The following is a 25,756-nucleotide window of genomic DNA, read 5'->3' as shown; positions in this document are numbered from 1 at the left end:
AGACTCCATCTCAAAAAAAAAAAAAAAAAAAGAAAAGAAAAAGATAGATACACAGATCAATGTAGAGTCTAAAAACAGGCCCATACACATCCCTTTATCAGAAATGGACAGATCCAACAATCAGAAAATGAGCAAGGAAACAGCTAAACTGAATGGTACCATCAAACAACTGGATATAACTGACATCTACAGATTATTTCTTTCACTAACAGTAGAATACACATTATTCTCAGGCTCATGTAGAACTTTTACGAAGACACACAACATTCTGGGGCCATAAAACACATCTTAACATGTTAATATACGAGACTGGAGATCATACATTGTATCTGTTAGATCACAGTGGAATTAAACTAGAAATCAATAACAGACAAATAGCTGAAAAATTCCCAAATAATTCTAAGTAACACATAGATCAAAAAAGGAATCTCAGGGGAAATTTAAAATATTTAGAACTAAGTGAAAACAAAAATACAATTTATCAAAATTTGTGGGATGAATCAAAAGCACTACATAAAGGGAAATTCGTAGTACTGAATGCATATATTAGAAGATCTAAAATCAATAATGTAAGCTTCTGCTTTAGAAAACTAGGAAAATAAGAGCAAGTTAAATCTAAAGTAAGCAGGAAAAAAAAAAACTAGAGCAAAAATAGATGAATGAAAACAATAAACCACATGAGAAAAATCAATGAAACAAAAGTCGGTGGTTTGAAAAGATCAGTAATATCGATAAGCCTCAATTCAATCCTTACCAAAACCTCAGAGAATGTTTCACAGAAAAAAAAAAAAAATTTCCTTAAAATTCATATAGAATTTCAAGAGATCCCAAATAACCGAAACAATCTTGAAAAAGAACAAAGATGGAGGACTTAAAATTTCTGATTTCAAAACAGCCTTACAGTGTGGTACTGACATATAAACCAACAGAAGAGCAGAGAAAGACTAAAGATAAACTCTTGCATATATGGTCAAATAATTTTAGACAAGGGTGCCAGACTATTCAATAGGGAAAGGACAGTCTTTTCAACAAGGGATGATGGAAAAATGAAATATCCATAGGTAAAAGAATAAAGGTGGATCGTTAACATCATATTACAAAAATTAACTCAAAATGGATCAAAGACATAAATATAGGAGCTTAAAACTATAAAAAATCTTAAAAAACAAAAATTAAAAAGTTAAAAACTCTTAGAAGAAAACTTACGGGAAAACCTTCATGACAATGGATTTGGCAATGATTTCTTGGATATGACACCAAAGGCACAGACAACACAAGGAAAAATAAACAAACTGACAAACTGGACTTCTTCAAAATGAAAAAAATTTTGTGCATCAAACAACACTATAAAAAAACTAAAATAAATAAATATATCTATTTTAACATGGTGCTCTCACTAATTTAGAAATTCAAGGACAATTTTTTTCTTTCTTTACTTTCTTGCTCTTTCTTCTCTCTCTTCCCTCGTTTTCTCACCTCCCTTCCTCTCTCCTTCTCCCTCTCTGCACCATCCCCTTCTCCCTCCCTCTCTCTTTTTCTTTTCTGAGATGGGGTCTTGCTCTGTCATCCAAGCTGGAGTACAGCATGGCACAATCATCACTCACTGTAACCTTGAATTATTGGGCTCAAGAGATCCTCCTGCCCCAGTCTCCCAAGCAGCTGAGACTACCTGTGCGCACCACCACACCCAGGTAATTTTTAAAATTTTTTGTAGAGACAGGGTCTCATGCAGGCTGGTCTTGAACTTCTGACCTTCAAGCCATCCCCCTGCTTCAGCCTCCAAAATTGCTGGGATTACAGGAGTGAGTCACCATGCCTGGCTGATGATTTCTTAAATCAACGAAAAAAGATATTCCATTCTGTATATAGTGGGAATAAACAACTTGCTACTCTATGGCCCAAAACTTTTTAGGGGCAGTCCAGTCTTGTTTATTTCCCTTTTTACAGAATAGGCTGTGCTCTATTATTTCATTTATGTATTAAAAGGCCAAAGGGAACGGTACAACATGATGCGAAATAAAGCTTCCGATGCTAGAGCTATCCTTGCCTATCAAAACAATACTGAAAGTTATAGGCAGAAAAGAAGAAAAAGGCAAAGAAATTAAGGGTAGTAATGCTAAGATAAAATAAATCTGTTAACATAGCTTTATACACTTAATGGTGAGAAGAACCAGACCAAAACAGCACATTAAGGAAAAACAGAAAACAGTGAATAGTAAAGATGGATATACAAGAAACAGAAAAAAAAGGTCAATTAAATTGGCAAAAAGTGATGTAGAATTTTGCCTTGATATATGATGAACTTCGTTAAGAGATTTTAGTATACAATAGAAATTTAATAAAATACAATGCAGCACATAGAGATTTCTAAATATTTCCAGGAAAGAAAGGTTATTTGGTGGTATATCTATCTAAAGGACTTGATTATAAGATAGCAGCAATTTCTAAATGTCTCCATGTGGAATGAATCTAAAAACATCATTAGAATAAGGATGCAGTATATTAATTTTTCATTCACTCAAGAAGAGAAATCAATTTCTCTGCTTGGATTTTTTCTTTTTTTTTTTTGAGACAGAGTCTCGCTCTGTCATCCAGGCTGTAGCACAATGGCGAGACCTGGAATCACTACAACCTCTGCCTCCTGGGTTCAAACAATTCTTGTGCTTCAGCCACCCCCAGTAGCTAGGACCACAGGCCTGCACCACCACGCCTGGCTAATTATTGTATTTTTAGTAGAGACGGGGTTTCACCACATTGGCCAGGCTGTTCTCAAACTTCTGGCCTCAAGTGATCCACCCGCCTCAATCTCCCAAAGTGCTGGGATTACAAGCATGAGCCACCGCGCCCGGCCCCTGCTTGGATTTTTAAAAAAATAATTAGTAGGCTGGGCATGGTGGCTCACACTGGTAATTCCAGCACTTTGGGAAGTCGAGGTGGGTGGATCACTGGAGGTCAGAAGTTCAAGACCAGCCTGGCCAGCACGGTGAAACCCCATCTCTACTAAACATTTTTTAAAAATTAACTGGGTGAAGCCAGTTGCAGTGGCTCATATCTGTAATCCTAGCACTTTGGGAGGTTGAGGCAGGCAGGTCATGAGGTCAGGAGTTCGAGACCAGCCTGGCCAATACGGTAAAACCCCATCTCTACTAAAAATACAAAAATTAGCCGGACACGGTGGCACGTGCCTGTAGGCCCAGCTACTCAGGAGACTGAGGCAAAAGAATCGCTTGAACCCGGGAGGCAGAGGTTGCAGTGAGCGGAGATTGCCCCACTGCACTCCAGCCTAGGCAGCAGAGCAAGATTACGTCTCAAAAAAAAAAATTAGCCAAGTGTGGTGGTACACACCTATAATCCCAGCTAAATGGGAGGTGGAGGCAGGAGAATCACTTGAACCCGGGAGGTGGAGGTTGCAGTGAGTCGAGATTGCACCACTGCACTCCAGCCTGGGCGACACAGCAAAACTCTATCTCAAAAAAAAAAAATACTGGCTCACACCTGTAATCCCAGCACTTTGAGAGGCTGAGGCAGCAGGGCAGATCACTTGAGGTCAGTTCAATACCAGTCTGGCTAACATGGTGAAACTCCGTCTCTACCAAAAATACAAAAAATTAGCCAGGCGTGGTGGTGCGTGGCTGTAATCCCAGCCACTCGGGAGGGTGAGAGAGGAGAATCGCTTGAACCTGGGAGGCGGAGGTTGCAGTGAGCCGAGATCACCCCACTGCACCCCAGCCTGGGCAGCAGAGCGAGATTCCGTCTCAAAAAAAAAAAAAAAAAAAAATTAGCCAAGTGTGGTGGTGGACACCTATAATCCCAGTTACATGGGAGGCTGAGGCAGGAGAATTGCTTGAACGCAGGAGGTAGAGGTTGCAGTGAGTCGAGATTGTGCCACTGCACTCCAGCCTGGGCAACACAGCGAAACTCAATCTCAAAAAAAAAAAACAAAACAAAAAAACTGGCTCACACCTGTAATCCCAGCACTTTGAGAGGCCGAGGCAGCAGGGCAGATCACTTGAGGTCAGGAGTTCGATACCAGTCTGGCTAACGTGGTGAAATCCCGTCTCTACCAAAAATATAAAAAATTAGCCAGGCATGGTGGCACATGGCTGTAATCCCAGCTACTTGGGAGGGTGAGGCAGGAGAATTGCTTGAACCCGGGAGGCAGAAGTTGCACTGAGCCACAATTGTGCCACTGTACTCCAGCCTGGGTGACAGAGTGAGACTCCATCTCAAAAAACAACAATAATAATAATTAATAATCAGTAATCACAAAGGACTGACATGAGTTTCAGTAAATATTTGTATTTCTGCCAATGAAAGGAATTCCGGTTAAGAGGGCCAGGGAGAAGGAGGTGCTGAGAAAGAGATTCAAACGGTACCTTTTGCATCATCAGAACCTGAAGCCAAGAGTTTAGGATCCATCAAATTAAAGTCAACACTCCAACACCTCTTCTCATGCTCCTGGAAGCAGAAAGAAGACAGTAGCCTCAGATAGAATACAGATCTCAAAATGAATAAAGCAAGAAAAAAAAACACCTGATATCAATTTATTGTTATGGGGAGAGGGAAAGAGAACAGGCTAGAAAACAAATGAAAAGCAAATAAGATGTTGATATAAAGTACTTCCAAAACTTTTAATATATACATTTACCAAAATTATTGCTTTTAGAAATTTGATGCATTCTACAAAGACCAAAGTCTGAAGAAATGCTTTGGAAAAGTATGTGGTACCAAAAGAGGGAGACAGGAAAAAAAGTATTTGGTATTGCATAGGTGTTACACAGGTATAAAAAATACTAAATAGTGTCTTCAAATCTGTAATTATAAGGCACATGAAATTCTAAAAGTTTTAACAAACCAAATATATGATTCATATAACATGTAACTAGTACCCTTATTTACCTGATAGACCTTTGACCTCTGTCCTGTGAATCCATCCCATAAAATAACAGTGCCTTCATAATCACTGCTAGCTAACAGGTTCTTATGGTAACTACTCCAACTGATACAGCTGAAAGAAACACAGTTAAAAGTTACTTTACATAAAAATAAATAACAATGGGATAAAAATAATTTTAATGTGTTCAGAAAGATTTGCACTATTTTAAAATGGTCTCTATCAGTTCATAATCATTATTCTGCCCACAACATACCTGGGAAAATACATATCAATAATTTTGAAATTTTAAAAATAAAAATTAACAAGTAATGACCCTAACCACCTTTTACTGTGATCACTAGCTGTTAAGATGGATGTGAGCCTAGAGCTATCACTGGCCATCTTTGATACATGAGGAAACGATGTCTATCAGTGAAGATGATACTATCCAGAGGGCTCAAGGCATACCATGGCAGAATGACAGACCTGATGAGACTGTTTAACCCCCTGGATCCAGTTGTGCCAAATCATATAAGCCAAATAAACTACAGTGAATTGGGTTTCTGTATTTACATCCCAAAAGTCTTGACTTGACTAATTATAACTTTTGACTAAAATTCCAATTAAAAGTATCTAAAAGTTAGAATCAAACTTTTATCATTTACGGTTTTGGCTATTCTCAAGTGCTCCAGAAGTCTACAACATCTAAAAACTTCTGCTGAGATACATATCTGCATCATGCATATAGTAAAGGGAATGCATATTATGGAAGAAGCTACTTAGAAGGCAGTTAATGTAGGTAACTTCTAAGACATGAACACAAGGTCTTTTGCTTTCTACTAGTTGCATTGATGCTAAATTCCAGAGACTGCAGGACTTTATTTCCATTTTTAAATATACTTAATTAGAATTTCTGGTAGAAATTACATGGAACAATCAAGAGACACATTTTGAATTTAGGTAGACTTGAGTTCAAATTCCAGATCTGTTACTTACTAGCTGTGGCTCTGGCTAATTTAGTACACTTTCACAGTAGATGTGCTCCGAATCTATTTTAGGCATCCTTAGGTATTGATCCTTTCAGCGCCAGGCCCACAGCTTTCAGCCTTGAGCGCTTTCACCGTTTATTCCAATGTACCAGGAAGTATTGCACATTTTTACATGTACAAATACAGAACAGGTAGACAGCACATTTAAACCTTCTAATCCACGTTTTCATTATGTAATATATTATGAGTACTTGCCATGGGCCAAGTGTTGTTCTGAGTGCATTATGGGGATTTTTTAAAAGTACAATCCTATTAAATAGGTATTACTATTGTGACCTCCATTTTATAAATAAGGAGCAGGAAATGTTTAAGGGCACAGACTCTAGAACCAAACTACTTCAGTCTGATTCCTGGCTCCTCTATATACCAGGTATATAATCTTAGGCAGGTTATTTACCTTTCTGTGCTCAGCTTTCTTTGTATAAAATGGAGCAATAATGGTAACTATCTCATAGGTCTGCTAAAGACAAAGCACTTAGGATAATGCCTGATATATAAGAATTCAACAAAGTTGTATCTAATTCATGTTATATCCTCTTCACTTAGGACATAAACTATAACAGATTCTCAATGATGAGTGCCACAGATGAATGGGGAAGCTCACCAATTATCGATATAGTATTTTTATAAATGAACTAGAAAAAAGAAAGTTATAACAAATTATACAAATACTGTAACAATGACTATGTATTTCATTCATTAAAGATAAAAAAGGTTCAAGGATGGCTATTTTGAAAATGTTCAAAGTTCTATACAAAGTTATTATTAGATGATTTCCTCATATAATTCTCTTTTAAAGCCAGTGCTCATGAGAACAGCTTGGGAAGCTTGTTTAGAAGGAAAAAAAAAAAGCAGATTCTAGAATTCCTCTGAGATTTTTTGGGGAGCAGATCAGGAGTAGAGCCATAAAATACTGTTAATGTTTAAGAGTATTTTAGGTTTGAAAAGCACTGCTTATAAAGTATAATCTCTAATACAGAAAACATAAACACCATTCCTTCAGTGAAAAGCAGAATATTCTTGTAAAAAAAATTCTTAAAACTAGAAACAATTCTAATACGTTGAGATATGTGCAAGCTAGGGGAAAAATTCCTGATGTTCAAATACTATTCATAAGCTACATTAATCCTTATTCAGTACTCCATAGAGTCTCCAACAACCATGTCTAACAAAGACCTTTATTTGATTAAGTGAAAGAAGAACTTTCATTTGGCAACTAGGAAAAAAAAAAAAAAAAAAAAAGCTAACCTCACAAGAAAAAAGCAACCAATATCTGTAAGAAAGATGATATAAGTAATAATATATACTCTGTATACATAGTACAATAATAGTGTTCACCATGAATGAGTAAAAAGTGTCATGCAAAGGTAAAATAATCTCATGATAATTACATATGCAAATTGTTACATCTATACTGCATCATGTCAAGAAAATAATGTAAATACCTGATTTTCGAATTGCAGGTCATTTCATTCTCAGGGTAATGAATATCCACTGCATCCTGGATGACAGTGTCATATTCATAGACTTTAATCTTCTTTGTAACCCCAGCAATCGCAAAATAGTCACAATCCCGGTCAAATTCAATACTAAGGGGAAAAAGTATATGATGACAACATTTCAGAATTTGCTATTTTCTATTTCTAAAGTAATTCGGTCTACAAGGATAAAACATCTACTTTAAATGCCTTCAAATTGTACTAGACCTCATATCCAGATTAAGTAATCAACACATATCAAATTAAAAGTTGTTGAGATTTGTGTAATATAAAACTTTTAATATATACATTTGTATATCTACACAATTGTGCACAGGTGTAGTTTTGTTCCAAGACACCTGACATGCTTTTCATTCACTTCTAATAACCATATTACAGCTTCCTGAGAAAGATTTAATGGCGTGAATCATTTGATATACTAAAAGTATGCCAAAAGACAATTATCAACTAATTTTTCATATATTCTACTTATTTCCTTGCCATTTTGTGGAGGTAGTACAATTTCACAATATTAAATGTTATTTTTAATAAACAAATTAGTATATAATTTGAATTACTGAAGCAATTGGGTGATGACAAGTGGATAGAATACATACAACAGAACCATTAAATTATCATTACTTTTTCCCAAATCCATACCTAATCCCCCTCCCCAAATATCTCTCTGAATTATAAAACCCCAATACACATTCCTCATATCACAAAAGAGGTTAAATAAATAATCTCCCTTCCTTCAGCGTTAGAGAATTCACTCCTCTCTTGCTGATCATTTTTATATAAGCTCCAAAGCAAGCTATTTGAAAGCAAGTATAAGATCATACTCACTTTTACAGAACTTGCAGCCTAAACAAAGTTGTTGTTATATAACCAGCTGGAAATCTAATTAGCCCAAAGGTAGTAAAAGTTGAAATGAATCATCACATACATTATTCCTCAATATGATTTAAGCATCTTTTCTAGAGGTTTAGTGGTAAGAATTCGCACTGATCTACAATTAATTACATAATAATACCTAATATTCATTAATCATTCACTAACTACTAAAACATTTTGCATGTATTACCTCATTTAGTGCTCATAACAACCTGTGATATATGTATTATTATTATCTACATTTTACAGATGAGAAAATGAGGATTAGAGGTGAGGTAAATTGCCCAAAGTTAGTCAGTTTGTAAGTGGCTGAGGTGGTATTCAAACACAAGGGAGTCTGGTTTCAGTGCTAGTGCTAATAATTACTATGCTTTATTACAGATCAAAGCTCTTAATGTAAAACTCAAAGTGTAAAGGCTAAAGGTTTAAAGGTTTAAAATCTATGTGTATGAATGTATCTTCAATATCTATGTATGTGTGTTTCTTCTCTCAAAATGCCTAGCTAGCTCTGTATCTATTAAGCATTCATTTAATCCATAAAATACAAACACCTACATACAAAAATACAAACATCTATTTTCTTAATATCCATTCACAGAACAGTTAATGATTAATGATTTATTAAGAAGCCTGCTGAACTGACGATGATAAGTAAGAAAAAGACACATTAAGAATACTTCAGGCTGGGCTCGGTGGCTCATGCCTGCAATCCCAGCACTTTGAGAGACCGAGGTGGGAGGACCCCTTGAGTCCAGGAGTTTGAGACCAGCCTGGGCAACATAGTGAGACCCGAACGCTACAAAAAAATGAAAAAATTAGTGAGGCATGGTGATGGGTTCTTGTCTCCAGAGACTTGGGAGGCTGAGGCGGGAGGACTGCTGGAACCCAGGAATTTGAAGCTGCAGTAAGCCATGACTGTGCCACTGCACTCCAGCCTGGGTGACACAAAAAGACCCTGTCTTAAAAAACAACTACAACAACAACAAGAAGGAATATTTCCCTTAAAGACACACATTGATTGCCCACTTTTCTTTATAGCTTTAAATGCTTCCTTAATTTTATATAATTTTTTAAAGAATTAAATTTTTTTTTTTTTTACAGGGATGGGGTCTCACTATGTTACCTGGGCTAGTCTTGAACTCCAGGATTCAAACAATCCTCCCACCTCAGCCTCCCAAAGTGCTGGGATTACAGATTTCAGGCGTCAGACATGGTGCCCAGCCAATTTAAAAAAAAATTTTATTCAGCTAAGTGTCACTGACTAGGGCACAATTCAGCAAATGTTCCCTCCAGTAAAGTATGATACTATAGCAATGCAGTAGATTTATTTGTACAACCTCAATTGAACTGCTGCCTCAGCTACTACTTGCTGCCATGTGGATTTTAATGCACCATAACTATAATGATGACTACTACTCATCTATCCCAACTCAATTTATACCCACAGTCTCATGTCACTGAAGGAGAAATACTACTCTATCTGGTAAAGGACAGAGTTATTATCAGAACTGAAATCCTGTTTTTAACTTAGGAGGTTTTGGTATAGCTGAGACTTCAAGTGAACCAGTTATGTTATCACTAAATACTTTTTCTCCACCTACTCATATACATAGCTAATCAACACCTTTCCAATGTTGTGCCAGTAAAAGTATGCCATTACTAAACTATTAGTTTTAACATATATAATACGTTTAAACACTAACCTATCAAAATAATAGCTTAAATACATTACAGGGAGAAAACTGACACATAAGTAAAAATGCTGTCAAAAGAATTAAGATGATGACCTAAATATGTCTATTATTTCTTCTGCTGGTACCCTGTTATTCAAGACAGCTCTCTCTCTTTTTTCTACATGTTATTATTTAGTGACATTAGCTAACTCTTAACTCTCATACTAAAAAGTTAACTTTTTGTTTTGATTTCATTGCTATTATTTTCTTACATTTTGGTTATATTTTGTTTTTAATATATTAAGGTATCAAGAACCTGTAGAGTATGTTTTTAAAAATATTTTGGGGGTAACAAGATCCTTTTATACTGTAAAAATAATAGATTTTAATAGAAATATTAATCAAAAAGTATAAAGAATAATATTATTTCTAGAAAATTTTGATTAAAAGGGAAAGAAAGACAAACAGGTCCCCCTCCAAACCACCTTTTTTAATGGAAGAACTTCCACATCACTAAGACTCAGGATTTAAGTACTTCTAGATACTGAAACATTTGCTCCCTATCTCTGACATATTTAATCATATATATTCTCAAACATGAACATAATGAGATTCTAAAAACAGATCATGAACTAACTGAAATGAACACTGTAATTTGCAGGTGCAGAAAGCTTTCTAGAGCTAATACAAAACAGATGACCTCTTAACAGTATGATATTTCAACTACTTTTATTATGAAATCTGATAACCCAAGCAAAAGTACTTCAAAAGTTAAACAGTGACTAGTTAGGCTGAGACTAAATAAAAGGTAAACTAATTAACTGAAATGCTGCTTATGCAATTAAATTCAAAAACAAACTTTAAGTCTTACTACTGTTATACAACGTTCATTTCTGCCATCCACTGTCAGCAGTAATAATTAAAACAAGAGATTTATAAAAATTTACTGCAATGACAAATTCAATTTCACAGAATTTGTTTTTAATTTCAACATACAAGTATACTTTTGAAAAACAGTGTTTCTGGGGACATAAATTGCATTTTTCTTTCACATTTTGAAACATTTCAACTGTTAAAAGAAAGTGATTTATATCAACAGCTGAAATACGTAATTCAGCTTCAGGAAACTAGCTGTATTCTTTGTCAAAAATGTCATTAGTCAAGTGATTAGGCAGCAAGGCAAGAAACCACACAGGACAGCTGATTAATGCATACCGCCAGTACAATGCGGCACGAAGCAATGAAAGCCGTCAATAAGCCCAAGCAGTGAATTCTGTCAGTGTTTCCAATGTCTCTCATATCTTTTTGCAATTATAAGTATTAACAAACATGGTGGATTAGTGTCCCTGGATGCTAGAGCCCAACTTATCAAATTAAAACATAAAGTAAGAGCAGTTGTCAAAGGTCTCATTCTCATTCATTACCATGATAGTGTGCCTCAAGAGCAGGTAACTAAAACTTTAAGGAAACAAAATATAAGTTTAGAAACTGGCCATTTTAACGAAAAGTGATGAGCAGATCTTTAAAAAAATACAAACACAAGTAAAGTAAATTAAGAATTGATGTTACTCAACTTTCTTCCAATCAATACTACTTAAAACTTCCATAACATACATAACACTTGAGATGTGTCAAGCATTGTTTTAACCACTCTACATAAATTATACAAGCTTCAAATCTCCACTGTATAAAGAAACTGAGGTATACTGATGTTAAGTAATTTGTCCACGGATACACCAGATAATTCAAATTTAAGCAATTGATTCCAGAGTCTATGCTCTCAATCATCATGCAAACTTGCAATTTCAATTAGAACAAATGAGCTGGTCTTCAACGAACACATACACAGGCAAAATAAGAATCATAACACAGAATAATTATATACATTACATTATATATAGTGATAATAACACATAATTCAGCCTGTGCAACAAGTTAAACACAAAGGGATAAAAAAAATAAGGTAGCCTCACTGAGTTTATAATTAGTAGAAGAGATTACAGACAATACATGCAAATGTCAAATGATAAGACAAAATATTGATAGAGGAATTCAGGAGGCAATGATTATTGGGGCTCATTCGAAGAAAAGAATGAACCGTGAATATTTTCAGCCATCAAATGTCCAGAGTGCCAGTTATCTGCTGGATACTAACATAGCTGCTGAAAAAACCAAGATGTTAAAAAAAACACATCACAGTTATGTGCTATTTAAGGACATCTTATGTTCCCACAAATTATAATGAAGCCGAACAATTCCTAACTTAATGACTTGCAGTGCAACAACACGATTCTCAGGTTTGTGGAGAAGATGGTGTGAACAAACCTACCATGCTGCCAGTTGCATAAAAGTACAGCACATACAATTAATGTACAGTACATATACTTGATAATAAACAACTGTTAATGGTTTGTGCATTTACTATCCTGTACATTTATGATTATTTTAGTGTATATCTTCTACTTATTAAAAAAAAAAAAAAACCTGTAAAGCAGCCGCAGGCAGGTCCTTCAGGAGGTATTCCAGAAGATCTTATCATAGGAGATGACAGCTCCATGTGTGTTACTGGCCCTGAAGACCTTCCAGTGAGACAAGATGTGGAAGAGATCACAGTGATTCTGTTGACCGTGACCGTATGTAGGCCTAGGCTAATACACGTGTTTGTGTCTCAGATTTTAACAAAAAAATAAAAAAAATTAAAATTAAATTTTAAATAGAAAAGGGTATGAAGAAAGGATATATTTTTGTATAGTTGTTCAATGTGTGTTTTTAGCTAAGTGTTATTGCAAAAAAATCAAAAAGTCAAAAAAAATTTTTAAAGTTATAAAATAAAAAGGTTACAGTAAACTAAGATTATTGAAGAAAAAAATTTAAATAAATTTAGCTAACCAAAGTGTGCAATGTTTATAAAGTCTACAGTAATATACAGTAATATCCTAGATCTTCACATTCATTCACCACTCACTCACTGACTCACCCAGAGTAACTTCCAGCCCATTAATGGTAAGTGCCCTATACAGGTACACCAGTTTCTATCTGGTATATCCTATGTTTAGATACACAAATACCATTGTGTTAAAGCTACCTACAGCATTCAGTACAGTAACATGCTATGTAGGTTTGCAGTCTAGGAGCAAGAGGCTATACTATATCACCTACGTGTCTAAGTACACTCCATGATGTTTGCACAACAAAAATTGCCTAATGACACATTTTTCAGAATGTATTTCCGTCGTTAAGCAACGCAGGACTGTATTTGAGAAATTCACAGGAGTATGTATTGGGCCTGGCCTACTGAAACAGCCTCCTTATCAAGACTCCTACTCCTGAATTTTCCCTCTTCTAATCGATTTTAAAGACTGAATTAGAATAAATTTCCAAACACACAGCTCTATTCATATAATTCTCCCCATTTACTACTATGGAAAATTCAGACTCCAACTATTACTGAAGATCCTTCAAAATGTGGCTTGAGTGTTTTCTTAGAACATATTTCATTAAAAAAAATGTATGTAGGCAATGGTTCAAAAAGTATACAGAAAAAAAGCAAGCCTCCCTCCCACTCTTGCCAAATAAGTACCCAATTGCCCTCTCTGTAGGCAACCAATAATTTCAACTTGTGCATCTTACTAGTTTTCCTATGCATAAACATGCATACACGTATTTGGTTTTTTTTTAATTAAACATATGAGATGACATCATACATACTGATTTGCACTTGCTTTTCTCCCCCTCATGCAATAGTATTTTGACCATCATTTCATATCAGCACATATGAGAGCTACCTCATTTTGTCCCCAATGGTTGCACAGATTTACACTGTCTGGATGTATCAAATTATTTAACCAGGAACATTTCATTTCTAGTCTTTCACTGTTAAACAATGGTGGGGGAAAAAAAAAAAAAACCCTTCTATATGTGTCAATTGACACATAAGCAGGAGTACTCTTAAATACACCTAGAATATGAAGTGCTAGGTCAAAAAATAAGTGCACTTTTCTATTAAGTAAAAGCTAAATCTCTCTCCACCCAGATAATGCCATTCATAATCGCAATTTCTTCCCTAAATGCTCCCCTTGCTTTCTCATTCTAACTGAAACCCAGCTCTCCCCTGAATATACTGCTTCCTCAAAGTCTTCCCACATTCCATGTTCAAATAGGCCTGGAAGTAAAGTCGGTGTCCTTACTATACATAGCTTCTTCGTCACTTTTCTCTCTTCTCCCTGAAAGCTCCCAGCTCAAAATCTCCTGTAATATATACCACCCAATATGTGTCCTTGATGCTCCTTCTACCAACCCGCGAGTTCTTGGAAATTCTAACTTTCAGCTCACCGTCATTTTCTTAAAAATTATTCCTTTCATAATTGTTAATTATTTTAATAACTATATATAGATGATTAATATCCTGGTCTATCAGTTTTCTTGACTTCCTCTTCTCCAAAGATCTTTTATTCTGCCCACTTCCACTTCACACAACCATGACCACACCCTAAATACTTTTTCATTACCAATAACTTCACTGCCTCCTTCACCTTATGACATAACACTTTCTGACAACTACTTCCATTCTTTACAGTTGATTCCTTGTCTCCAACAATCCTTCAAGGCCATTGTGATCTAAAAATCTATGGAACCTATACCCACTGCTCCTCACTCTGTTATGTATTTACTTTCTTCTTTCCCAACATAAATGACATGGCCAGTAAATATAACTCCCTCACACAACTTTGCACTCTGTTACCATTTTCATTCTCTTATTTTTTGTACTTTACCTCCCTGGCAAAACTAACCCTAGTTAAATTTCTCTACTCACTCTACATTTGAACTGGCAGACTTGAATATGGTTAGAGAAAAAACATGCAACCATGTTCTCTGGTCTCATTTTAAATTCATGATCACTATCCTTAAGGGATAGTGATCCTTAAGGAGGCACTTAACACTAACTTCACAGGAAACTACCCTTGTCCACTCACTCATAGAAAGAAGTTAAATAATTTTTTTTTCTCTTCACAAATTTCCCATGCCTTCATAATCACTCTCAGCAAATTATTCTCTTTTTTTTTGAGACGGTGCCTTGCTCTGTCACCCAGGGTGGGGTGCAGTGGGCATGATCTCGGCTCACTGCAACCTCCGTCTCCCGGGTTCAAACCAATTCTCCTGCCTCAGCCTCCCAAGTAGCTGAGATTACAGGCGTGTGCCACCACGCCCAGCTAATTTTTGTATTTTTAGTAGAGACAGGGTTTCACCATGTTGGCCAGACTGGTTTCAAACTCCTGACCTCAGGTGATCTGTCCGTCTCAGCCTCCCAAAGTGCTGGGATTACAGGCATGACCCACTGCACCCGGCCAAATTACTCTGTTTGTAAGTTTACATGTAAAAAGAACAAGGAGATACCTTCCAAAGGCTCCCACTAACCACATCCTCCACTTATCAGCATTTATACCAACATATTTTGATATATTCTGTGGTCTTTCTTGTCATTCCGAACAATGTGCTCCTAGACGTAACCAACATATATACTTCTGCGGTAAGTCCCATCCTTGCTTACCTACTCAAGGATTGTTTCCTACATTTCCCTCCTCTCTCCTGTATCAATCAATTTTTCCATCTATCCTGGATCTTTTCCTTAAGCCTTCCATGTTTTTCTTCCTTTTCAAGTAAAAAACAAAACATATTCCTATTTCTATTTTAGCTACTATCCTATTGCTCTCCTAATACCATAACTTTACAAAAAAAAGTTTTCCATAATCTCTCCTCTCATTCTCTTTAACTCACTGGAATCAAGCTTTTACCTCCATCTCCGAAAATGCTGTATGAAGGTCAATAATGACCTCTAAGTTGCTAAACAGAACAGTCAACTCCGAATTCTGACCTTCCTTAAATATCAACAATAGCTGACATAGATGATCACTCTCTCTTCTGCAATAGAGTGATTTTTCTTCTACCTTACTGACAACTCCATCACAGTCTACTTTGGTCATTTCTCCTCATCTTCACTTTGATAATAAAGCATCCCAGGCTGGGTGCAGTGGCTCAAGCCTGTAATCCCATCACCTTGGGAGGCTGAGATGGGTGGATCACCTGAGGTCAGGACTTTGAGACCAGCCTGGCCAACACAATGAAATCCAGTCTCTACCAAAAATACAAAAAATTAGCTGTGCATGGTGGCAGGCACCTGTAATCCCAGCTACTCAGGAGGCTGAGGCAGGAGAATCGCTTAAACCCGGGAAGCAGAGGTTGCAGTAAGCCGAGATCGCATCACTGAACTCAAGCCTGGGCAACAAAAGTGAAACTCCATCTCAAAAAATAAACAAAACAAAACAAAACAAAAGCATCTCAGAGCTAAACTAATAAGCTCTTGTACCTCACACCTCCTTTTTATCTTCCTGGAGTTCTTTGGTGATCTCATATTGTCTCATGACTTTCAATCTATACAGCACACTGATGACTATCAAGTGTTTGTCTCCCAAACCAGACCTCTCTCTACACTACTGCTTCATGTCTAGTTGACAGCTCCAATTTTAATCTGATAGGCATCGTTAACCTGTCCAAAATTGAGTTTCTGAATCCCCTGCCAAACATCTAGTAATTTCTTCCAGTTTTACCTGATTAGGTTGACTAACGATTTTCATCTTTTGTTTTTAAAAGCTCATGAATTGATTTAGTAATTGTTTTTTCATAATGTATTCTTATTTTTATATTTATTTAATTTCCTTCTATTTTATTTAGGTTTACTTTGTTCTTTCTCTAATTTCTTTGCTTGAATGTTTAATTAAATTGTTTTATATCTTCTTATTTATCAGTACTTTTTCAGTTAATTCCTTTTTGAGTAGGTTAATTCCTTTAGAGTAAGGAGTTTTATTCTGGGCACTTTCAGCTATGTCCCATAAGTTCTGATATATAGAAGTTTCATCACACTGGTTTGATTTCCATTTTGATCCTAGCGTTGCCAAAAAAGCTATTAAATTTCCATGTGGTATATTTTTCCTGTTTTCTAAGTTTGTAATGAATGTTTGATCTTACTGTGTTGTGATCAGAAAATGTTAATTTTTATTTTCTGTAATTTGAGATTTGGTATATGATCTAGATTCTTTACATTTTCTGATGTTCCATGGACAATTTAAAAGAAGGTATATTCTTTATAAATGTTTGTATATGTGTTCTAGCTTTATAATTATGTTATTTAGGGCTTCTATAGTTTTATTAACATTTATTTTTTGTACACTTAATCTGTCATGGACTAAGATCTGATTTGATTTAAAGTCTCATACCACTAAATGTGTTTATTTTGTCTTACAGTTAACACACGGATTTTTTAATACATAAAGATACTTACAATTAGACTTAAACTTCAGTGCAGATTGAACTTTGATCATTATAATGGGGTGTGTGTGTGTGTGTGTGTGTGTGTGTGTGTGTGTGTGTGTGTGTGTGTGTGTGTGTGTGTGTGTGTGTGTGTGTGTGTGTGTGTGTGTGTGTGTGTGTGTGTGTGTGTGTGTGTGTGTGTGTGTGTGTGTGTGTGTGTGTGTGTAAGACAGAGATTGATCTAATGCTTTCTAGCCTGAACTAAACCTTACTTTCAACTTTCACAGTTCGAAGTTTTCAGAACTCGTCTATATAAGCACAGATTTGTGGCTTATGTTATAATCTACTATAAAAATATTTTCTTATTGCCAGGAAGTTTAGCCTATTTAAATTTATCAATCACATGTTTACTTTTGTATCTGTCATCTTATTTTGTGATATATATTGTTTCAATCACATTTTTAATTAAAACAAAATATTTGACCATCTGATTTCTTTTCTGTGTTATTCTCCTAAATGGGAATTGTAGTATTTCTGTCTAGTGACTACAAATACTTTATTAATTACTACAGAAAGAAATAAAGGATTCAATGTATCTACTAAGCTTCTACTCTGAGCAAAGGATAAAGTTATTTTTGCCCTTACTCTTCCAATCCTACTCATCATATTGATTGTCTCACAATCTACGTTATACCTCCAAAAATATTTATACTTCTCATCCTTATGCAAATGAAAATCCTATAATTAACTGAGCATAGAAATGAAATCCACTTTACATAAAAAGACAAACTACCCCTGCGTTTCCAATATTTGCTGAACATTCCAAACTTACTAATTATAAGTAGGTTTAAGAATCTTATTATCCATTATATTGTCTAATGCAGGTATACCTGCTATGTAGCTCTGAAATGATTCTAAACATTTATGTAGTTTACTACATGAGTGATATGCTTTGCTATAATAAGAACTTAGAGTGTATTCCCTCCCCACTTCAAGAATGTGACCTCTTATCAGATCCCATATATGAACTTGAAACTTCTCCTCCCCTCTGGAATGTGATAACACACCTCCTCAGATCCCATATGTGAGTTACTGACTTCAACTACTGGACTTCAAACATATATAAACCTAAGAGCTTGACAACACTTTGAGAGCTTAGGCTGCGTCAAGTTTCACTCTGTCAGCCACTTCTCAGAAGACTGAATGCTCAGACTGTGACATGGATTGGAGCTTTGAAGCCTTGCTTTGTAACACCAGCACTGCCCTCTAACTTCAAGGGACCTTACAGGTGGTTGCAGATCTCAGCTGTGCTCACACAAAAGCACACTTTAATGTTTAATTAAACTTTACTTGCCACAGAGCCCTGCTTCCATCCTAATTGAGCAACCAGGCTTTAATAATTTTGGAGCTCACTCACTATGTGGTTAACGTAATTCATCTATCAAGTGTATTCTGTATAAAACTTGTTCACATTATTCTCTCCCTCTTAAGCATTGTGAACCTAAGAAAAAAATTATCTTTGTATGGCAATAAAACAAGTGAGTCATTAAATTATTCTTTGATCATCTCCTTATTTTAACCACACAGAATAGCTAAGTATTTACAAATTAAAATCATCTTATTTTCCTTTTATTTCTCCTTTATATTAGAATTAAGACACTATAATTTTTTTAAAATTTGTAGTTAGGGAGTTTGCAAAATCTTTTTTCTTTTTCTTTTTTTTTTTTTTGAGACGGAGTCTCGCTCTGTTGCCCAGGCTGGATTGTGATGGTGTGATCTCAGCTCACTGCAACCTCCGCCTCCTGGGTTCAAGCGATTCTCCTGCCTCAGCCTCCTGAGTAGCTGAGATTATAGGTGCACACCACCACACCTGGCTTATTTTTGTATTTTTAGTAGAGACGGGGTTTCACCATGTTAGTCAGGCCGGTCTCAAACTCCTGACCTCGTGATCCACCTGCCTCAGCCTCCCAAAGTGCTAGGATTACAGGTGTGAGCCATTAATATCTATTAATTTTATGTCAGAACAGCGTCAGTGGTTCCAACAAAACTTTATTTATGAACACTAGAATCTGAATTTTCACATGTCACAAAGTATTATCCTTTGTATTTTTTTCAACCTTTGCAAATGTAAAAAATACTCTTAGTTGTTACAAAGTCAAGCAATGAGTTGAAATTTGGCTCGCAGGTATTAGTTTGCTGACCTTAAACTGTTTTTTTAATAGCAACCTGCTAGATAATTGCTGACCTTATTCTGAATTAATGGACAGACTTGATTTCATTTCATAGGCACTAAATTGAAGCCACATTTTAAAGTCTATGCATATTTTTATTCTATTATTTTTATTAGGTGGCTCATTTTGTTTGAATTCCATAAAACCTCAAGATCTTGCTTTAAAACAACTACTTTAAAAAAATTTACTTTCCTATTCCCTCTAAAACAAATAAATACACTACCTGACAGACTATATTCTGAAAAACTTTTGTGAATATCAAGTGTTTATTTTGTGATAAAATGTCTTTCTCCTTAAAGCACTTAAAGATGCCCTTTAAAATCAACATACTTAATATCAACTTTTGTTCATTTAGAACAACATCTAGTAGAGAAAATAACAAGAGCTGAAAAAGAAAATATATTTTTGTCCCCAAAGTTACTATGACATTTTGTCCTCTTTAAAATGTTTTTAGTAAACACTTTGAAATGTGTGTTTAGTAAAAGTATAACAGAGACTCAACAGAGAATCATATGAAGCTAAAGTTTCAATTCTTAAACTTTTGAAACTGCAAAATAAAATACATCTAATTTCTCAGTTCTGTGTTCTCTGGTAGTATTTACAAAGCAACCAATAGGATCACAATATTAAATCAGTAATTTCACTGCTGTGATGTTTCATCAGGAAACCTTAAAACTATGATATAAAGAAACCATTTCATCCTACCAAGGACTAATGTGGAGCAAAAATTTACAGTTTAGAAGAATATTTCATCATGTATATTTAAAAATGCGTCCCCAAAATATCAGTTAACACAGCAGACTTAAAAAATCAGAAACCCATTTTGTGTTTCTTATGAAAATAAGTAATAAAAAACACTGAAGAAAAATATTTTAAAAAATGTGAGTTTTACCAGATAAATCCCTTCAAACCATTGCAGCAAGAAAAAAAAGAAGAGCTCCTGTTCTAAAATGTATATAGAAATGTAAGGGACTTATACTAGCCAGTATAACTTTTGAAAAGAGTAACAAAGATGGAGAACTTATATTACCTAATTTCAAGCCTTATTATAAAACTACAGTAATCATGACAGTATGGTACTGGCTTAAGAGGAGACATACAGATCAATACAACAGAACAGACAGTTAAGCAGACTCACATATATATAGTCAATTCATTTTAAACAAAGATGCCAACAGGAAAAGGTTATCTTTTGATCAAATGATGCTAGGAACAAGTGGGTATCTCTATATCGGGAGGAAAAAACTGAACCTCGGCCAGGCATGGTGGCTCACGCCTGCAATCCCAGCACTTGGGAGGCCGAGGCGGGCGGATCACCTGAGGTCAGGAGTTCGAGATCAGCCTGACCAACATGGAAACACCCTATCTCTACTAAAAATACAAAATTCACTAGATATGGTGGCGTGCACCTGTAATCCCAGCTACTCAGGTGGCTGAGGCAGGAGAATCACTTGAACCCGGGAGGCAGAGGTTGCAGTCAGCCATGATCATGCCATTGCACTCAGCCTGAGAGTGAAACTCCATCTCAAAAAAAAAAGAAAAAGAAAAAATGAAACTAAACCATTACCTCACAATCTAAATAAAAAGTAACTTGAAATAGATTATAAGCCTGTAAGTAAAAGCTGAGGTTATTACAATTATAGAAGAAAATATAGAAGAAAAATCTTTGGGGCAGAAACATTTCTACAGGATAGAAAAATTTTAAAAATGGATGAACTGGAATTCATCAAAATTAAGTATCACTCATGTTCCTTGAAAGACACTATTAAGAAAATACAAAGATGAGCCACAGGCAAGGAAGAAAATTCTGATAACACATATATCTGACAAAGAACTCAGATCCATAATATAAAAGGAATTCTCATTGCTAAACAAGAGAAAGACCTGATTATTATTATTGTTTTTGGAGATGGCGTTTCACTCTGTTGCCCAGGCTGGAATGCAGTGGTGCGATCTGGGCTCACTGCAACCTCTGCCTTTCCAGGTTCATGCCATTCTCTTGCCTCAGCCTCCTGAGTAGCTGGGACTACAGGCGCCCGCCACCACACATGGATAATTTTTTTTGTATTTTTAGTAGAGACGGGGTTTCACCATGTTAGCCAGGATGGTCTCAATCTCCTGACCTTGTGATCTGCCCACCTCAGTCTCCCAATGTGCTGGGATTACAAGCATGAGCCACCGCACCCAGCCAAGAAAGACCTGAATTTTTAAATACTGGCCAAAAGATTTGAATAGACAATTCACAAAAGATATACAAATGGTTAATAAGTGCATTAAACACGACTAGTGATAAGGGAAAAGCATAGAAAAACAATCACAAAATGCCATTACACACCCACTAATAAAATGCCTGATATTTAAAAAGAATAACAATGCTAAGAGTTGCTGAGGATTTAGAACTGGAATTTTTTAAACTGCTGATTAAAGTGGTAAAACAATCCAACCACTTTAAAAATCATTTTGGCAGCTTCTTAAAATGTTAAACACATCCTAACCATACAGCACAGCAATTCCAATTTCAGGTATTCACCCAAAGAAATAAATATAAACATTAATATCCAAAATGACTTGTATATGAATACTCATTACTTTATTCATAATAGTAACAAACTAAAACCCAAACAAGTTTATTCAAATAAACTGTACAATTATTCAAATGAATAAATAAACTGTAGAATATTTAGACAATAAAATACTACTCAATAAGTAAATAAATTACTAATATGGGCATCAACATGAATGAATCTCAAAAACAAGCTGGGCGAAATGAGCTAGACACAAAAGAACATATACTGTATGGTTCCATTTATAAGAAATTTTTAAATGGCTGTATCATTTTATAGTGACAGAAAGCAGACAAATAGTTGCCTGTGGCAGGAGTTTGAAGGAGGGGTGGAATTAACTGCAAGTGGTGGAAGAGAAAATTTTTGAAAATGTTTTATATTTTGACTGTCATTAACACAACTATCAAAATTCAAACTTTATGCTTTATTGTATATAAATTATACTTCAGTAAAGATTTTTAAAACTATCCAACTTGTGATTTTATATTTCTTAAATTATGTAAATCATCCTGCAAATTAATCTCTCTCAAGCACAGATCAAAGCATCAAGTTTTATAACTCCGGAAGTTATCTGCAAAATCACCTATTGATGTGGATGGGGAGAAGGGAAGAAGAGGAGAGAATGTGAACACAACTAAACATCATTAGTGGTAGAAAAACAGCCGTGTTTCAATGTTAGTATGATATAGCTAAGTTGCCTAACCATAGGTTAGCTTTTGTCTTATTTCAGGGCATTTTCTGGGGGCTCTGTTTGATAAATAATTGTAAAAATACACAAATAGGAAACTTTCTGCTGTACATACCAGAACTCATTATTATGTAAATAAAACTTGTAGCTCTCATTAAACCAATGATGGAGTGTCTACTACATGACAGGCCAAGTGATAGTTTATTACTGTTAAGTAATGATAAAACATAAAATAGCCACTCATCACAAACAGATCAGAAAATCTGACAAAAGCCACTTTCTTTCACAGACACACTTTGATGTCTGAAAATATGACAGAAGTTTAATCAAGTGTAGCAGTACATCCTTAGAGCCTAAACAAATCTTTTTCAACCAATTAAAAGTATAAAAACCATCTGTACCTGACGGATCTTTCAAAACTAGGTAATGGGTCAAATTTGGCCTATGGTCCATAGTTTGCTGATTTTAAAAAAGCTCTTACTTTTCTCAATCAAAATGAGCTTCCTTGCATATAAACAAACCCAATGTAAAGTTTGAAAACTTACAATTCCAAAAAACTGAAAAATTACCAAAAAATTTGTCATATTTCATTTACATAAATAAGGATATATATTTTAAATATTATTTTTAAAGGCTAATGGACACACTAGCATTTCCAGGACATACCTATATACTGCTCTAAGACAATATATACTCAAAAATATTAGTTCAGTAAATTCTGGAACCAACCTTTGAACCCCCGAGTATAATCTGTCAAATGTAATACATTCTTTACTACCTTCATATGAATATATTGAACATAGTAATGTGAATAGCCCTATCAACATTAGTTACCAGACTCTAATACACCTCAATGATCTCAGGGTGTATTAAAATATCTAAAACCATTTGACCTCATATGAAATTAATATAAGCAGCTTTACTTTTTGAGCTCCTATCTGCAGTGTTATGGATTCTTTCCTGTTTTCTTTCTTTTCTTTTTTTTTGAGATGGTGTCTTGCTCTGTCGCCCAGGCTGGGGTTCAGTGGTGTGATCATGGCTCACTGCAGCCTCGACCTCCCAGGCTCAATCGATCCCCCTGCCTCAGCCTCCTGGGCCCAGCCAATTTTTGCATTTTTTGTAGAGATGGGATTTCACCATGTTGCCCAGAACGGTCTCGAGCTCCTGGGCTCAAGCAATCTGTCTGCCTCAGCCTCCTAAAATGTTAGGATTGTAAGCGTGAGCCACCATGCCTGGCCTCTTTCCCTTTTTCAAGCTTGTAGTAGCTACCACTTCTTGATGCTGCCATTTAACCTACCTATTGCAATTACTCTCCCCTTTACAGAGAGACACAAACCATATAACTAAGATTATAGAAGTTGTACATAAGTCAATAGCCCTGAAATAACCCAATAAACTAATATGAGTTTTAGTCATTAATTTAACGGCATTCATTTTATTCCAGTGCCTTTTTATTTTATGTAAGCCTTACTTACTACATTTCAGTCAGATGAGACTGTCAGAGGTTAAAATCTGTTTAGGTGAAGTGTTAGTATATTATGGAACTCTTTACTGTGAACAGTAGATAGAGGAATTAACTCAGATAAAGGGGAAAAAAACTGAAATAGTATATGCAGACAAATGCTCTTACAGTAATGTCCTATCTTACTAAGAAGTTTTAAATGTCTAAAAATGTCTGATGGAAGCAATATATGGGGAAGTTATCATACCTAGGACAAATGGCGAATTGAAGCTCTCTTTGTCAAATATTTATGTTATAAAACACTTGTCACCAGATTAGGTTTTACATATAATGACATCAGTTACTTGTAAGTTGCAGTTGTAAGGGATCAAAACATGCCACCCCAAAATATGCCACTCTGCCATAAAAATTCTTTTGAGCTGAGGACCATGGAAAAAGAGTAAACATAGGATGAGCTTTCTGCCCTCCCCTATTTGCCTGAAAGCAGAACATAAACTCCTTTTAGGAAAGTGTTTCCCCCACCCCACTTCCTGTACCAGAAAGGGTATAATGGTTGTTTGTTGTTTTTTTTTTTCAGACGGAGTCTTGCTCCGTCACCTAGGTTGGAGTGCAGTGGCGCAATCTTGGCTCACTGCAACCTCCGCCCCCTGGGTTCAAGCAATTCTCCTGCCTCAGCCTCCCGAGTAGCTGGGATTACAGGTGCGCACCACCATGCTTGGCTAATTTTTGTATTTTTAGTAGAGATGAGGCTTCATCATGCTGGCCAGGCCAGTCTCAAACTCCTGACCTTGTGATCCATCTGTCTCGGCCTCCCAAAGTGCTGGAATTACAGGCATGAGCCATCACACCTGGCCTGGGGATAATGATTTTATCACAAGATGAGATGGCACCAAAAAAGAATCTACACAAGTCTTTCAAGACTAAGAAGCCCTTATCTACCATTAGTTTCCCCATATACGTGTTGACCCTAGAAGCTCAAAGTCCCTTTCCTTTCTCTTGTTACTTCTCTTTATTGCCCTTTGTTCAAATGATATAAAAGCCTCTAAGCCTAGCCATTTCTTTGGGGTTCTCCCTTCTTTTATGAACCTCCCCCACCTCTTCAGCCCCCATGCCCCATGTCATGTAAAACTTTCAACATCAGATAAGTGTTTGTGCCTTTTCTCCTGTCAATTTGTTGTCAACTTATTCCACAGGCCCAGCCACTAAACCTGAGAGGGTACAGAAAAGCTTTTCCTCCCCTACATAGTAAAGTGAACTCCTACTAAACTCCTTCCAGTGATAAAACGGGCAAAGACTTTGCTATTTCATCCTAATTGTCAAAAGTGTAAAAAAGAATAAACGAGGAGATCAAATTTTTTAAAGTTCAAAACTTCCCTCTCAATCCTACAAAATGTTTGTGTTATTTACTGGCAGCCCAGTGGCTGCTGACTTTTACGTCAAGCTGAGATGGTTCTCCAGCATAGTAAGAGTATGTTTCCTTTTAAGGACCAGCTCTGCAGGTCAATCACCAAGATGAAATATCAGTATTATAAACAT

At 35.8% G+C, this 25,756-nt stretch overlaps 1 protein-coding gene across 10 annotated transcripts in view; it reads right to left on the bottom strand.

Moving 5' to 3' along the window:
- COP1 (COP1 E3 ubiquitin ligase) overlaps window positions 1-25,756 on the bottom strand; it is a 263,125-nt gene that overhangs the window by 92,005 nt on the left and 145,364 nt on the right. For all 10 annotated transcript variants that reach the window (XM_009240673.4, XM_024232782.3, XM_024232783.2 and 7 more), the window contains 3 exons: window positions 7,371-7,514; window positions 4,900-5,008; window positions 4,377-4,458 (listed from right to left, as the gene is read on the bottom strand). In XM_009240673.4, the coding sequence (XP_009238948.1) occupies window positions 4,377-4,458; window positions 4,900-5,008; window positions 7,371-7,514 (335 nt within the window). The remainder of the gene's footprint in view (window positions 1-4,376; window positions 4,459-4,899; window positions 5,009-7,370; window positions 7,515-25,756) is intronic.

This window comes from Pongo abelii, chromosome 1 (genome assembly GCF_028885655.2).
Source record: "Pongo abelii isolate AG06213 chromosome 1, NHGRI_mPonAbe1-v2.0_pri, whole genome shotgun sequence".
NCBI classification, from domain to species: Eukaryota; Metazoa; Chordata; class Mammalia; order Primates; family Hominidae; genus Pongo; species Pongo abelii.
This window is presented reverse-complemented; position numbering and strand designations above follow the sequence as displayed.